The sequence below is a fragment of the Puma concolor genome, chromosome D1 (assembly GCF_028749965.1).
Source record: "Puma concolor isolate L17-30 chromosome D1, mPumCon1.1.hap2, whole genome shotgun sequence".
NCBI classification, from domain to species: domain Eukaryota; kingdom Metazoa; phylum Chordata; class Mammalia; order Carnivora; family Felidae; genus Puma; species Puma concolor.
The window spans coordinates 7,327,127-7,343,390 of NC_141676.1; the positions used below are offsets into that span (position 1 = coordinate 7,327,127).

The 16,264-nt window shown below is 58.0% G+C and overlaps 1 protein-coding gene across 8 annotated transcripts; it reads left to right on the plus strand.

Moving 5' to 3' along the window:
• The first annotated feature begins 528 nt into the window (after window positions 1–528).
• Window positions 529–15,887, plus strand: RASGRP2 (RAS guanyl releasing protein 2). Of its 8 annotated transcripts, none has more exons than XM_086677014.1 (18): window positions 529–657; window positions 2,551–2,691; window positions 3,351–3,453; window positions 3,978–4,040; window positions 4,393–4,524; window positions 5,304–5,454; window positions 5,641–5,814; window positions 5,987–6,103; window positions 7,453–7,734; window positions 9,105–9,182; window positions 9,399–9,521; window positions 9,853–9,968; window positions 13,168–13,309; window positions 13,578–13,614; window positions 13,978–14,154; window positions 15,227–15,320; window positions 15,451–15,515; window positions 15,662–15,887. In XM_086677014.1, exons 2-17 carry the CDS (start codon window positions 2,619–2,621, stop codon window positions 15,494–15,496), a joined length of 1,908 nt encoding a protein of 635 aa, XP_086533140.1. In that variant the 5' UTR covers window positions 529–657; window positions 2,551–2,618; the 3' UTR covers window positions 15,497–15,515; window positions 15,662–15,887. The 8 variants fall into 8 exon arrangements, with proteins under 8 accessions (XP_086533140.1, XP_086533143.1, XP_086533146.1 ...); XM_086677020.1 differs by lacking the exon at window positions 529–657 and adding an exon at window positions 2,183–2,329; XM_086677015.1 differs by lacking the exon at window positions 529–657 and adding an exon at window positions 2,843–2,886.
• Window positions 15,888–16,264: the final 377 nt, after the last annotated feature.

Consider the following 16,264-nt stretch of genomic DNA (forward strand, 5'->3'; position numbering starts at 1 on the left):
CCTCCTCCAGGCTATCACAGAACCCGCTCTCCCCACGCCCCCGATCTCTACCAGGTCTGTGCCCCCCGCTGCCCGCAGGAAGACGCCCGGCCCCGGGTCGGGTTAGCCCCGTGGGAACGGTTTGTCTCGAAAACAGGAACCCGGGCCGGGGGCTGGGCGGGGCGCCCCTTCCCCACCGCAGTCCGCTTCCTGCCCCTCCCGGCTTCCTCTGCCCAACAGCCGGCAGGGCGGGGGGCGTAGGGGCGTCTGGGTGGGGGGAGAGGGCTCTCGGTTTAGATCCCCCCTCCACGTCCCGCGAGGCCTGACCTCCGCTCGCCCACCCTCCGCGCGGCCGGTGGCGCAGCCCCAGCCCGCGGCCCTGGCTTCCCGGGCGGCGCGGCAGGGGAGGGGTTAAGCTGCCGCAGGGACGGCCGCGTGCGGGGCGAGAGGGAGCCCCCGGTGGGGGAGGCGCAGCCGGCGGTGCGGAGCCCCGCGCAGGGGCGGGAGGGGTGGGGAGGGGAGGGGGCGGCCGCGGCGCGGGGGCGGGGCGGCGGGAAGCGGGGCCGCGGCGCCGAGAGCGGGCGGGAGCTGCAGCCGCAGCGAGGCCGGCGGGCGGGAGCGCACGGAGGTGGCGCCGGCCCGGCCGGGTGCGGGCTCCGTGCCGCGCGGGTCCCAAGAGTGAGTGAGCGACAGCGGGCGAGGCGCCAGGCAGAGGAGGGCCTGGCCCCCAGGGTCCCCCCCCCCCTCCCCCCGGGGTGGCGCAGGCGGGCCGGGGGCAGCGGGTGGATTGGTGGGAGCGGAGTCTGCGGCCCCGGTCCGGGCTAGGTGGGAGAGAGCTGAAACGCCCTGGACGACCCGCGGGAGGGGGCGGCATCCGCGGCGCCTCCGGCCCTTCCCAGCCACGTCTCAGCGGGACCTTCTCTCGCGGACCCCCCATTTGACAGATGAGAAAATTGAGGCTCCGAGAGGCCAAGTGACTCTCAAGGTCACACAGCGAGGAGGCGACAGAGCTAGACGGGGCTGGCTCTGGGTGGCTGCTAGGAAAAGTCAGCCAGAGAACTCAGTGGAGGAGCCCCCTCCAGCCCCGGCGAGTTTGTGCAGGGGAGGGGGACGGGGTACCTTTACCGGGGAGGGGGGGGGGGACCAAGCTCTGCCAGCGTCCGGGGATGAGGGGTGTCAGGGCGCTGCGGCCGCAGAGCTGGTTTCTGGACTGCGGAGGAAATGGGGGCGTGTGTGCACGCCCATGGGGGTGTGTGCATGTGTGGGATTGTACATGCGTGTAGGTGCACTGTCTTGTGTGTGTGTGTGTGTGTGTGTGTGTGTGTGTGTGCGCGCGCGCGCACGTGTGCGATTTCAGAGCCTCCGTGGCCGCGGGACTCCAGGCTGGCCTGGCTCGAGCGAGCTGCAAGTCCAGAACTGGCCCCATCAACGGGTTTGCATTCTGGGCTAGAAAGCTGGGTATGTGTGCCCGAGGGATCCTTCCTGGATGTGTGCACGGGGTGTGAGTGCCATTGTGTGTATGAGACAGAGGCTGGGAGGCAAGTGCCTGAGGCCCAAGTGTGTGTGTATGGGGGGGAGGGGTCTTTCACCCCAACGTGGGCCTCTGGCCTCAGGTATAGAATGAGCGTGTGTCCCTGCATGGGTGTGTATCACCCCGCGTGTGACTGGAGTTGCTGGTGGAGACGTACCGGCATTCTCCACCCCTCAGGACGCTGGCGCCCCCTTCTGGGCGCCCTGCTCTGTGTGTTCGAATGTGGCCTGCCCGTGAGTGAGCTCACAGTTCGACTGTGTAGTATGGGGCCTGGGTCCGGAGCTCGGGCTGGGGAGGAAGATGGTCTGCGGAAGGGCTGAACCCGGACCCCTGGGGCCTTCACGGAGGAGGTGGCTTGGGAGCGCGTGGTTCCCAGGCTCAGGCTTCCCGCTGACGCCTCCGGGGCGGCAGCGGGCTCCCCCCACCCCCACCCCGCCCCAGGAATGTTCTGCACTCTAGCTCGCCTCCCCAAGGGCAGGCCCCTGGGGGTTGCCACAGCCCCGCCTCCCCTCCCGGGAGCCCGGGAGGGGGCGATGCGGGCAGGACGCCTGGGTTCCTCCCTCCCTCCCATCCCAGGGAGAAATTCCTCCGAGGTCCCCTCAGGCTCTGGGTTCCCAAAATAACCCTGCGGGGGAAGGGAGGCTGTGGAGGGAGGGAAGCGGGAGGGGCGTAGAGCCGAGCTGCGGGGTGCTGCAGGTGCCTCCGGGGAGAGGACGCGAGAAGAGGGCCTACGAGGGGTTGGGGCACAAACCAGTTCCCGGAGTGTCCTGGCTCGTCCCCATCCCCGGGGAGCCCCTCGGCCTTCCCGCGACTCCAAGGGTGAGCCGGAAGCCTCGCGGCCGGTCGGTTTCCCAACTGGTGGGTTGCACCATCCCGGGCCAGACCGTTTAACCCCGGGAGTGGCCGCGGCGCACGACTCCGCCCCTGCCCAGCAGGGGGCGTGCCCGCCCCGCCCCGTTCCTGCCCGCCCCGCGACTCGCAACCCCCCCCACCCCCCGCCGGCGCCTCCGCAGACTCCCTCTCTGTCTCTCCCGGGACAGGGGTCCGGTCGGAGCCCCTTGGGAGGCTTCGGAGTGCAGCTTGGCCCAGCCTCCCCGCGCCGGCGGCCATGGCGGGCACCCTAGACCTGGACAAGGGCTGCACGGTGGAGGAGCTGCTCCGCGGCTGCATTGAAGCCTTCGGTGAGTGGCACGGGAGGGCACGCCCAGCCTGAGCCCAGCTCCGAGCCTGAAACGGGGTCCCTGCCTTCCCGGGCAGACCCCTGGCCTGGACCCACCCAGTTCCGCATCCTGCCACCTTTTTAACGAAAGCCTTCTCTTCATTGCTCGGTAGACAGATCCACACGCTTCGGAAAGATAAAATGTTTCCCTTCCCTGGTATGCCGGCATTGAAGGGAGGGACGGGGTCCCCAGACTCTGGAACATGCGGAGCGTTATCTGTCTCCCCGGAGGATCCGGAGGAACTGTCTATCTCTGGCCTGGGAGCTGTTTCCGGCTGGTGGGGGGCGGCTTATCTGGTGAGGGGGTGCCCTTTCCCCCAAGCACTCAGGAAATGGCCTCTGGATTCTTGACCCCGGGGAACCCAGGCTTCTTCCGCCCCAGCTGGCTCCCCTCGGGACGATGGGCCCGGATCAGACGCTTCCCTCCTCCGGTTCCTCAGATCCTGCCTTATCCCTCGCCCACCCTACCTTTTCTTTCTAAGCTGCCTACAGGATTCACAGTCCTGGCAAAGCAGGTGATGGGCGGGGGGCCACACATCCGGCGGGCTGTGGGGTAGGCTTTAGGGACCACAGCTACGGGACGAAGGGTCACCCCGCTTCTCTCTGACCCCTCGGAGTTAGATGACTCCGGGAAGGTGCGAGACCCGCAGCTGGTGCGCATGTTCCTCATGATGCACCCTTGGTACATCCCTTCTTCGCAGCTGGCGGCAAAACTGCTCCACATATATCCTTCGCGGGCCTCGCCGTGGGCCCTGCAGTCCTGCTTGGGGGAGCCAGGCCGCCCAGCCCAGGCCAAGAATGGGCTCCGCTCCTAGAGCATGGGCCCCTTATAAGCCCTAGAATCCAGGCTTGGCGCAACCTTGCTCCAGGGCCGAGGCTCCGCCCCTTCCCGCCTCTCGAGTCAGGCCCCGCCCCCGCCCCCGCCCCTCCTCAACCTGGGCTCTCTACAGCCTAGGACCTGTCCCTACTCCCAGCCCAAGTCCCTCCTCCGGCCTCCTTCCCGGAACCCAGGTCATGCGTTCAGCCACCCCTTAGAACCTAGCCCCGTTCCCAGCTGTGCACCCTCCCCAAACTCGCCCCTCACCCCCTCTTCAGCCCCTTTCCTACAGGCCCCACCCCAGGTCCCGCCCCCAGCATCTCTCCTAGGACCAGGCCCCTCCCACAGTCTCCCTCCAGAAGCCGGGACCCATCTCCTGCCTCCCTTTCTAGAATTAGTCTCCATCCTCCTTTTCCTTAACTCTCCTTCACCTACCAACAATCCCGGAAGGACAACTCCAATTCGCTGCAGGTGAAAACATGCCACCTGGTCAGGTGAGCCTTCCTTTTGCGACGCTGTCCCCTCTTCTCGCTCCCTTCTCTCAGGCTTCAGACTGGCCTGAAGGAGTGGAAAGAACACGTTCTGGGAGTTGGTCATGTGGGTTTGAACCCGGGCTCTGTCCATGGTGGGCCGGCTGTCACAAGCTTGCCTCTTTCCTGGTCTGGGCCTGGGTTTTCTGATCTGCCCCGTGGGGGTGGGGAAGGAATGAACGGGGCGGGGGGGGGGGGGGGGGAGGGGGTGGGGGAGGGAGCCACAGTGTAGGGCTCTTCCCCCCTCTTTGGGGAACTACAATCCCAGGGGGCGGTGGGGGGAGGGCTGCCTTGGGTGACTCAGAACTTCCGCCAGGTACTGGATCTCGGCATTCCCAGCAGAGTTTGACTTGAACCCTGAGCTCGCTGAGCAGATCAAGGAGCTGAAGGCTCTGTTAGACCAAGAAGGGAACCGGCGGCACAGCAGCCTCATTGACATCGAGAGTGTGTGCGTGGGGCGAGCTTGAGGGCTGGGGAGGGCGCTCGGCGTCCTACACCATCTGTACTTAACAAATGTTTGTTGAATTGAATGAGTGAGGGTCATGTTACTCTCTTGCTGGAAAAACCTATGGCCCCCTGTCGCCTTCACAATGTCTCGGCTGGGGATCAAAGCCTTTGGTGGTGTCCAGGCGGCTTGGCATTCCTGCATCATCTTCCACAGCCCACTCCCACCCCGTGCACGCCATGCGACCGCTGTACGGGTCCACTCGTCATTCCCTGCCCTGCATCCTTTGCGCCATGACTGTTCTGCTCATACGGGCCCCCCTTGCCTGCCTCTCTGTGTTGTCAAGACTCAGCTCAGGTGTGGACCGTGTCCGGGCGCTGAGGGCTCGGAGGCCTTCCGGGGCAGAATTTGCCATTCCCTCCCGTGGCCTGCACTTTGTGCAGACCCCTCTGTGCAAAGACCTGTAGACGCGCCGCGCAGTTTGGTGATTGTCTGTTTCTGTGTCTGTCTCCCTCAGTAGGCTGTGAGCTCTCCAAGGGAAGGAACTGTGTCTTGCTCCTCTCTGTACCCCCAGTTGCCCGGCACAGTGCCTGAGTGCATGACGAGGGGGGAGTTTGCAGGAGTTGCTGGGACCGGGGACATCAGTGGCCAGCACGGTGCCACAGACTGTGTGGGTCCTCAGTCGGCCTGAGTGGTGCCTGCGCACGAGTGTGGGGCCACAAGGGATGGGGCATCTCCAGCAAAAGGGCTCACTGCCCCCGCCCCCCTCCCCCACCCCCCAGCCCCACCTACAAGTGGAAGCGGCAGGTGACCCAGCGGAACCCCGTAGGACAGAAAAAGCGAAAGATGTCCCTGTTGTTCGACCACCTGGAGCCCATGGAGCTGGCGGAGCATCTCACCTACTTGGAGTATCGCTCCTTCTGCAAGATCCTGGTGCGGCCCCGGAGGGCATGTGGTCAGGGGTAGAGTTTGGGTTGGGGAGGAGTCCCAGGAGGAACGGGGGTCCCTGGGGTCGGCAGGGTCACAGGGTGGGTTGGGGGTTTCAGTAGCTGGAGGGTGAGGCGTGGTCATCTGTGAGGGGAGGGGCCCGAAGGGGCTGAGGCCACTCCCACCCCCCAGTTCCAGGACTATCACAGTTTTGTGACTCACGGCTGCACCGTGGACAACCCCGTCCTGGAGCGATTCATCTCCCTCTTCAACAGTGTGTCGCAGTGGGTGCAACTCATGATCCTCAGCAAGCCCACAGCCCCTCAGCGGGCCCTGGTCATCACACACTTCGTCCACGTGGCAGAGGTGCCCGTCGCTACCCCCCCCCCCCCCCCCCCCCCCCCGCCAGCCTCCCAGGTGCCCATCGGCGGAGTCCTTCCTTTCCACCAACCCACTGCCTCCTCGCCAGAAAAGCTGGGCCAAGTTCTGGGCCTCTTCAGTGACTGACTGCCTACGCCCCTCCTCCTTTGCCCCCCAGAAGCTCCTGCAGCTGCAGAACTTCAACACGCTAATGGCAGTGGTCGGAGGCCTGAGCCACAGTTCCATCTCGCGCCTCAAGGAGACCCACAGTCATGTTAGCCCTGAGACGGTCAAGGTGCCTGGGACTGGGGTGGGTGGGTCAGGGGAAGAGCCTGGTCGAGCCCCGGGCTAGCCCTTTCCCAGGTCTGGCCTCACTGACAACTCCTAGTAGCGTCGCGGGCTGGGCACTCCTGTCCCCATTTGACAGATGCAGAAACTGAGGCTTGGAGGGGTTCCATGCTTTTCACAGGTTACACGACCCGAGTGGCAGAGTGGGGGCTTACCGGTCTGCCTGACCCCAAAGCTTGTGTTTTTTTCCTCTCCTTTTCTTTCTTTCTCTCTCTCTCTCTTTCCCTTCCTTTCTTTCTTTCTTTTTTAAGTTATTTATTTATTGATTTTGAGAGGGAAAGTGTGAGCGGGGGAGGGGCAGAGGGATTGGGAGAGAATCCCAAGCAGGCTCCGTGCCGTGACTGCGGTGCCCGATGTGGGGCTCGATCCCCTGAACCGTGAGATCATGACCTGAGCTGAAACCCGAGAGTCGGACGCTAAGCACCTGAGCCCCCCAGGCGCCCCCCTTTTCTTTATTTACTTTAACATATTGGGTGACTGACGTACATAGAGCGAAATATATAAAGCGTATGTATGTAGAGGTTAAAGAAAAATTAGAAAGAAAATGCCTGTGTAACTTAGCACCCAGGTCAAGAAATCGAAGCTTCCAGCACCTTAGACCGTAACTCCCCACCCCCCTTCCCGCCCCCCGCCCAATCAGAGGTAACCAACGTCATGACTTTTGTAATGACGGCCCTGCTTTTCTTTACAGCTTTACCATGCCACGTTGTATGAATCTCAAAATAACGTGGGAGTTTTGTTGCCTGTTTCTGAATTTCCTATGAATGGGATCATGTTGTGTGTTATTTTATGTCTTGCTTCTTTCCTTCTAACGTTCTGTTACTCATTCGTTTCCATTGCCGTATGATATTTTATTGTAAGTCTACTGCAAGTTATGTGTCTACTGTTGAACATTTGGGGGTCTTCCCAGTGTGGGCGGTTACAAAGGACACAGCTGAGGACATTTCTTCTGGATCTTTGTCCTGTTCTGTCTGCCACCCCGAGCCTCAGTTTCTTCTGTTAAATGTTAGGGATAGTCTGTGCCCAGGGCTGGTGTGGAGGTGGGGTATCTGGCAGTGGGCGTTCCCTTGGAGTCATGACCTATAAACTCTGACCCCCAGGGGCTAAGGGAGACAGTGCTGGGGGACAGTGAGGGAGGATTTTTTAACCTTTCACCCATCTCTGACTCCTCATCCTCTCCCACATTTCCAGGGCTCGGGGGGGGGGGGGCGGGGGGAGGCGTAGTTGAGCCAGTGATGTGCGTAACGTGTGTGTGATTCTTTGCTTTTTGCCCCCACCCACCACGCCCCGCCCCAGCTCTGGGAAGGTCTCACGGAACTGGTGACAGCCACAGGCAACTATGGCAACTATCGACGCCGGCTGGCAGCCTGCGTGGGCTTCCGCTTTCCCATCCTGGGCGTGCACCTCAAGGACCTGGTGGCCCTGCAGCTGGCACTGCCTGACTGGCTGGACCCCGCCCGGACCCGACTTAATGGGGCCAAGATGAAACAGCTCTTCAGCATCCTGGAGGAGCTGGCCATGGTGACCAGCCTTCGGCCACCAGTGCAGGCCAACCCAGATCTGCTGAGCCTACTCACGGTGAGGGGGCTTGGGAACAGGGACGCTGTGGGGGGGGGGGGGGGGCTGGGCACCAGCGTGGACAACCACCTCTGGTCTTGGGTTCACACCAGGCTGTGGGCTTGGCCTGGTGTTCTAGGTTCTGATCAAGGAACTGAGATCCAGCCCTGGGGTCCAGGGTCTGGAGTGGACACCGAGATGAGTTCCAGCCTCTGAAAGGGGCTGTGGACTCAGGTCTGATTTCGAGGCTGGCATGTGGACTTTCTGTGCCGGGCTTGAAGCTAGGCCTGGGTCCTGGGTTGGGTTCCCGGCAGTGGGTTGTGTTCAAGGCTTGGGGCTCAGCTCTGGCGTCTGGGGTGAGGGGTGGTTTTTAAACATGGCCTTGAGCTCTTAGGAAAGGTCTGGGCTTGGCCTTGCACTCGGTGTGGGGGTCGAGGACGGGAGTTAGGTTCTAGTCGAGATCTAGACTAGGTTCTAGACACGGAGCCGAGGCTGGAGTTTTGGGTTTAAAAAAAAAATTTTTTTAACGTTTATTTATTTATTTATTTATTTATTTATTTATTTATTTATTTTTAAATTTTTTTTTTTAACATTTATTTATTTTTGAGACAGAGGGAGACAGAGCATGAACGGGAGAGGGTCAGAGAGAGAGGGAGACACAGAATCTGAAACAGGCTCCAGGCTCCGAGCAGTCAGCACAGAACCCGACGCGGGGCTCGAACTCACATACCGCGAGATCTTGACCTGAGCTGAAGTCGGACGCTTAACCGACTGAGCCACCCAGGCGCCCCTAACGTTTATTTATTTTTGAGACAGAGAGAGACAGAGCATGAACAGGGGAGGATCAGAGAGAGAGGGAGTCACAGAACCCGAAACAGGCTCCAGGCTCTGAGCGGTCAGCACAGAGCCCGACGCGGGGCTCGAACTCACGGACTGTGAGATCATGACCCGAGCCGAAGTCAGACACTTAACCGACTGAGCCACCCAGGCGCCCCTGGAGTTTTGGGTTTAGAGTGAATTCTTAACGGTTTCTAGCCTCTGGACTGGGATCAGGATTGAAATCTGAGCTGGATTCTTGATGTGGGGTTGGGTTCTAGGTCGGGGCTTAATTTCAGAGCTCTTGGTTGTGTTCTGACCTGGATTCTTGGCTGGATTCTTGGAGGCGCGTTGTGCCCAAGATTTGGGGCCAAGCTGCGGGGTCTCCTCTGTGCGCTAGGCTGGTGTGTGGTCACTGGGGTGTGTTCAAAGGTGGCCTTTGTCCCGAGTCTAGCTTCTGGGCTGGGTTCCAGGCCGAGCCGTGGCCTCTAAGTGGACCTATGACCCTGGGCTCTGGACAGCGGGCTCCTGAGGGCAGCAGGGGCAGGGGGTGTGATCAGACCTGTGTGTCTTAGGTATCTCTGGATCAGTATCAGACGGAGGATGAACTCTACCAGCTGTCCCTGCAGCGGGAGCCTCGCTCGAAGTCCTCGGTGAGACAGGGAATCCCTGCCTCCCCACTCTCCCCCACCTCTTTCTCCCCCATCTCTGCCCTTCCTGAAAATCCCAGGACAGAGGCTACCTCCCCTGTCCAGCTTGTTGGGCGGGCTCCCTTCTCCCCAGGGCTTTCCTGCCTGCCCCCCGCCCCCCACTCCGGGCCCTGGACTCCCTCACCTCTGGCCTTCACTCAGGCCTGACCATCCCCACAGCCAACCAGCCCCACAAGCTGCACCCCACCTCCCCGGCCCCCGGTGCTGGATGAGTGGACCTCAGCCGCCAAACCCAGGCTGGATCAAGCACTCCTAGTGGAACACATCGAGAAGATGGTGGAGGTGAGACTCTGTGGCAGCCAGCCCTGCAACCTGAGGGGTCGGGGGACAGGTCCGGAGCGGTCCATCGAGAACGATTTTGCCTGGCCACCACCCTCGGAGCCACACTGGCGCCTCGTTCCAGGGCCAGGGCTCAGGCTCCAGCAGGCAAGGGGCGGAGCCAGTGGGGGGGGGTTGGGGGGGTACAGTGAAGGGAGAGAGAAAGGGGAGCTGCAGAGGCGCCCACGCCTGAGCACCCTTCATAACATGGACGGGGCCTGTGGACAGGACGGGACTGACGCCTGTTTCGTTCTCCTGTCCTCCTGTCCCCCGCGTGTCCCTCCGTGCACTTCAGTCTGTGTTCCGGAACTTTGACGTCGATGGGGACGGCCACATCTCACAGGAAGAGTTCCAGATCATCCGTGGGAACTTCCCTTACCTCAGCGCCTTTGGGGACCTCGACCAGAACCAGTGAGGAGGGCTGGGGGCTGGGGGAGAGGGAAGGCAGGCTCACTTCCCCCCCGGGTTTCAGCTTCCTCCTGTGCAAGAGGAGGCCACTGAACCAGATGATCGCGGCGGCCGAGGAAGCCACCAATGTGGGGAGGGGCTCGTACTGGAGGGGGAGGCTTCCAGCTGTGGCAGCACAGGGTTACCCCACTCATTCAGACAGATGCGGGGGCCCCACCTGAATCTTGCAAAGACTGTGGCCTGGGGACTGTTGCTACATACATGCCGCTTTATTTGTGGAGCTCACAGCTGGCAAAAAGTGTGGGCAAGTTCAACTCCTGGGTAGCCTGTTTTAATGAATAGAAAAGAAAGGCCTGTAATTAGCAGCACCCACTTGCTTATCAACAATTCACATACTGACAATTTGGACAAACAGCTGATTCTCTGAAGTAGGTTAAACATGCCCTCTGCAACCATGTTCATATCCCTGTTTTGCTGAGCAGACAAAAAACTCCAGTCGCAATTTACAGCCCCATGTCAGGTCGACTTATATTTTTAATGCTATTCATATTTCAAAAATCTGGGCTTTTTTTTTTTTTTCCATATTGCGGAGCCCCATGGTAAAAAAGAAATCCAGGTAGTAAAACAGATTTACAGTGAAGAAAGCGTATGAAGTGAGACGCCAAAGTTACGTTCCTCCTCCCATCTTTTCCCATCAGAAGAGGCTATATTATTAGTAACATGTTTGCAATGCCACTGGCTTGGCAACAGTGTGTCCTTCCAGTCTTTTTTTTTTTTTCTTCCCCTCCCTGCATGTGCAAATTGCTACAGATTTTGTTTGTGCCTGTTCCATGGACAAATAGGATTGTGGTATAAATCTAGCTCTGCCCACGGGGCTGGTTACAGTTGCTTTGTTTCTGCTCCCAGAACTGAGACAGAATTCTAGGTTATGTCCCTGGGTTGGTGGGTGGATTTTTTCCAGGTCACACTTTTAGTGAGGGTGCCGCTCGCTGTTGGAGACCTTAGATACAGCTTCGCGCGGGGGTCTCAGCCTCGACTTCCCACCTCCTGCACACCCCAAGCCTTGTGCCCAGCCCATCTGGGCACCAAAATCCAGCACCTGGCTCACTAGGGAGACCAGCAACCCCCTCCTAGGGCAGCCTCAGCCTTGGTCCCAACTCCCTGCCTCAGCTTGACACTCGCTCTCTGTTTCTGGAATGTGAGGATGCCCATTTCTTTCCCACAAACTCACCTATGCATTTAAAGCAAATTTTGGTATATTTTAACCGGGATCTAGTATTTGTATTTGTAGCAGCAGGGTTTGCAGGGTTTTTTGTTGTTGGTGGTGGTGGTGATGGGTTTGTTTGTTTGTTTGTTTATTTATTTATTTATTATCACTTTCTTGATGGAACTGCACATCTCGCTTTTTTGCTTTTGTTTTTGTTTTCCACGTAACCCTCTATCACGGACATCTTTCCACGCCAGCTTCATGCAGAACGACCTCATTCTTTAGAATAGCTGTAGAGTGTCCCGCTGTCATTATCATGACAGACATGTAGACTGTCCCCAGTTTTCCGCTGTTAATATACGCCATGCTGCTGTGAACATCTTTGTACCAATGCACCCAGGCCACTATTTCTGTAGGTGAAATTCCTAGAAGTGGGATAATTGGATCAAAAGATATGCACATTCTAAATTAGGAGAGAGCCTGCCAAAGTGACCTCAGGCAAGGTTGTGCCAGCCTGCACCCCCATCAGCAGTGAGTGAGTGCCCATCTCCCAACTTCCTTGCCAACACTGGACGCTATAATAAGCTTTACAATTTTGTCAGTCTAATTGGCAAATGGTGTCTTGGTTAAATTTGAATCTCTTTAATATTAGCGGGGGTAGGATCTCTTTTCATATGTTTATTGGTCCCTTATATTCCTTCTGTTAATTGCTTGTTCATATTCTTTGTCCATTATTCCACTGGGTTTGTGGGTCTTTTTTTTCTCATTGATTTTCAGAATCTCTGTTAATGGATGTTAACTCTTTGCTGTCGAATATGTTTGCAAATATTTTCTTTCAGTCTGTCGTTTATGTTGTCCGTTTCCATATAAAATTTTTAAAAAGTGTCGCGTGTTCAATATGTCCGTCTTTTCCTTTATGACTTCTTGGATTTGTGTTATGTCTAGAAAGGCCCTCATCTCCTTGAAATTCCAAAGGTATCCTCTTACACCTTTCCAGATACTTCCATGATTTTGGTTTTTACATCAGTGGTCTCAGTTCAGTGAGAACGTAGTGTCCAGGCACAGCGTGCGGTAAGAATCTAGGGTGATGTATATATTTTTTCTAAATGGCCAGCTGTCCCAATGCCCCACTGAATTGAAGGATCACCTGGACCACATCATGGAGCCCCAGATATAATAATAGTCAGGAGTTTCCAACAAGGATGAACACTGACAGAAATAGCTCCGCGTGGCCCAGGACCTACCAACTACACAGACACTGTTATAAATGCTTCATGTGCCCTCATTCAGTCCTCACACAAACCCACGAGGGGCAGGAATCATCACTGTCCCCGTTTATAGAAGAAGAAACTGAGGCACAGGGAGATTAATGAGCCCAAAGGTCACACAGCCAGGAAGTAGCCAAGCCAGAATTTGAACGGAGGTCTGTCTCCAGAGCACATGCTCTTTTCCTAAAATACGTTAATAGGTGAGAAAAGGGTTCTGTGGGAACCCCTGGGTTATGTGGGGAATCCTGATTGCAGGTGTCTTTCCAGCACTCGCCCGCATGCGAGTCCGATGCAGGCGGCTTTTCCCAATCTTGCCTGGTCCCAGAGCTCAGCAGAAGTCTCTCGAATCTCAGGGCTCCCAACGGGTGTTCCAAAGAGCTCACTTTGGGCAACAAAGGCTGATAATCTCGTGGGAAATTCTAGTTAGTTTACATGCCAACGCTGTGAAGTGACCCCGGCAGGAGTTATGATCCCCATTTCTCTGGGAAGGAAACCCAGGGGAAGTGACTTGCCCAAGACCACACAAGTAGTAGCGGCTGGTGCTTCCGCCTGGCTCCCAAGTCTAGGCCTCTCTTTCCGGCACCAGGAAATCTAAAACCAGGAGTTGGGTGAGGATCTTTTCCTTGGTAGGGAAGTTGCCAGTGGGATGGGTTAGGCTGGTGGGTGGCTGGTCCCGGGGGAGGGCCCCGACCTGAGGCGCTCCCTCTCCCACCCCGCCCCCCCGCAGGGATGGCTGCATCAGCAGGGAGGAAATGGTGTCCTACTTCCTGCGCTCCAGCTCGGTGCTGGGCGGCCGCATGGGCTTCGTGCACAACTTCCACGAGAGCAACTCCTTGCGCCCGGTTGCCTGCCGCCACTGCAAGGCCCTGGTGAGACCCCCACCAAGCCACACCCCTCCAGCCCTGGCCCCTCCGCTCGCCCCGCCCACCCTCCGGCCCCGCCCCTGCTGGAGGCCTCGCAGCAGAGGCGAACCTTGTCAATTCCGCCTGCCTCTCTGGCCGTTCTGCGCCTGCGTTGGCCTGAGGGGCTCTAAAGCCCCAGAGTGGGTCAGTCCCAGTCCCCGCCCTTGAGAAAGAAGAGGTGAAATCATTACCTCTCAAGCCCTCTCCCCCAGCACAGCCCCCTCCTCTATTTCAGATCCTGGGCATCTACAAGCAGGGCCTCAAATGCCGAGGTGAGCAGGGCCGGAGGGCTGAATTTGGAGGGGAAGAGCTACTCTCTGGGCGGGGATTCTAATTTTGGCGGGGCAACCGAGGAGGAGTGAGGTACCCTGGAGCCAGAGGGGCGTGCTGATTATATTGAAGGGGGTAGCCTTTAAGTGGGCTTTTATTGTGGTGAGACAGCTGCCCGGGCACCGAGGACTTGGCGGAGGGTGTGGATTGGCGAGCAGGATGAAGCACTTTGGAAGGAGAGTCGTATTTTGGTGGGGCAGCTGCTCAGGAGCACAGGAAACTGGGGAGAGGTGCAGGCCTAGGGAAGGGGCCGGAGAGCGTTCTGACCCAGGGCCCTGGCTGGGCTCCCCATCTGCCTCTCCCAGCCTGCGGTGTGAACTGCCACAAGCAATGTAGAGACCGTCTGTCCGTTGAGTGCCGGCGCCGGGCCCAGAGCGTGAGTCTGGAGGGGCCTGCGCCCTCGCCCTCGCCCACACACACCCATCACCGAGCCTTCAGCTTCTCCCTGCCCCGCCCAGGTAGGCGAGGCTCCCGGCCTCCAGGTAAGAGGGGGTCTCCTCCTGTGCTGTCCTGTGCTGTCCTGTGCGGGGAGGGAGGCAGGGCCATTGTGGCAAAGTATTAACCTATCCAGGAGGGAAAGCTTCCTGGAGTTTGTAATTCTGTGATGTTGGTGGGGTGATAATGAAGGGTTGAAAAGGTAAGGGGGCCAGAAGGTGGCTCAGGAAACCTTGACCTTCTGAAGCTGAGAGAAACGAATAATACATAAAGAGTTAGAGTGAGGGCGCCTGGGTGGCTCAGTGGGTTATGCAGTTAAGCGTCTGACTTCCATTCAGGGCATGATCTCGCGGTCTGTGAGTTCGAGCCCCGTGTCCGGCTCTGGGCAGACAGCTCGGAGCCTGGAGCCTGCTTCGGATTCTGTGTCTCCCTCTTTTTCTGCCCTGCTCGTGCTCTGGGTCTCCCTCAAAAATAAATAAAATAAAATTAAGTAATAAAATAAAAAAATTAAATAAATAAATAAATAAAATAAATAAACATTAAAAAAAGAAAGAAAAAAGAGTAAAAGTGAAAGAGGTTCAAGATTCCAGTCACAGGGGTGCCTGGCTGGCTCAGGCAGTGGAATATGTGCCTCTTGCTCAGGGTAGTGAGTTCAAGCCCCACGTTGGGCATAAAGCTTACTTTAAAAACAAACAAACAAAAATCCAGTCACACTCTTATTTTGTTAGGGGGATTGACGATGTATTGGAGAGAGAATCCTGTGAGCCATTTGCCTTTTTGCCTGTCCCTTTTTGTCTGCTCTGGAGGCCATTCTGAGAAATGTCCCTTGCCCTGGAAATCTTTGGCGGCTGTCTCGGGGGTCTCCTGTGGTTCTAGCGCAGTGTGCTTGAATGACAGTTCCCCAAATGATTTATTTTGCTGAGAACACTCTGAACCACCGTGTTAAACTGGGGTCGGAGGCAGCTGACCACAGCCATTTGAATTGGCCTACGTCCTCACAAATAGAGGCAGGCACCAGGCATCAGTCCTCAAAAATAGAAAAAGTGAAGCCATTTGCATGGAGCCTTCCGAAGTGCTGGGGTCTAAAATGTGAAACACACACAAAATTGACATTTGAAGCAAACTGCACTGACAACTACGTGGCTGTGAAAAAGCCGCGGTGGAATGAAAACTTAGAAGAGGCTCAAAACCGGGAGGGCCGACTGGTCACTCAGTGAGTTGATTTTTGGTGGATGGGTCTGCTTCCGGGATGGGGTGAGGTGCCTGCTGTGAGTGGGGGAAGGGCTGCTGAAGGCACAGGGACCCAGGAGCTGTTCCCGCGACCCCCGCCCACTTCCCTGCAGAGATCAGAGAGGAGGAGGTGCAGGCCGTGGAGGATGGCGTATTTGACATCCACTTGTAATTGATGGTGAGTCCTGGGCAGCCTGCGTGGCTGAGGGCTGGGGACATGGGGGGAGGGGAGGATCAAGGAAACAGGCGCTCTGTCTGCGTGGCCCAGGCCGGGTGGACTCTTACTTTTTCCCTGACAACCTGTGTTGTTGTTTTCCTTCCCAGCTGTGACTGGATCAAACACTCAGGCCTGCCTTGGAGGAAAGACTTGGACCACAGCAGGAAGCCTGGGGTGCTGGGGCGGCAGGCTGGGGCTGGGGGGGGTGGGGTGGGGGGTCAGGGTGGCATGCAGCTGAGGGTTGGGCCGGGGCTGGCGTCCCTAAGGTTGTACAGATTCTTGTGAATATTTGTATTCTCCAGATGGAATAAAAAGGCCCATGTAATTAACCCAGCCCATCGGAGCCTAGAATCTTCACGGGGCGGGGGAGGGGGGGGAGGGGGGTACCGTAAGGACAGGGGCTAGAATCTTAGCATCCAGAACTTTGTAGTCAGAGAATCTTGGGAGACCTGGAATCTCACGTGTTGGGAATCCTAGGGGGAGTGGAATTGGGGGATAGAACTTGAGAACCTAGAAACCTTGAGACATAATAATCTTGGAGAGGGCCTAGAATCTCCAGGAATCCAGAATCTTGGCAGGGGCGGGCAGCGGGGGGCGTGTCTCAGACTTGATGCTACGGCTTCTTTGCACCCAGAATTGCTGGGCCCGGTGGCCTGGGTCACCGTAGCCTTCAGCCCATGGCCGAAATTCCCAAATTCCCTCGCTTGACA

What these genes read in the sequence shown, in the direction of transcription:
- RASGRP2 (XM_086677013.1), top strand. Translation starts at nt 2,933, where the DNA reads ATGCGGAGCGTTATCTGTCTCCCCGGAGGATCCGGAGGAACTGTCTAT. An exon ending in ATCTGCTGAGCCTACTCACG is followed by an intron (nt 7,735 to 9,104) that starts GTGAGGGGGCTT and finishes TGTGTGTCTTAG; the next exon opens with GTATCTCTGGATCAGTATCA. An exon ending in GAGGGCCGACTGGTCACTCA is followed by an intron (nt 15,321 to 15,450) that starts GTGAGTTGATTT and finishes ACTTCCCTGCAG; the next exon opens with AGATCAGAGAGGAGGAGGTG.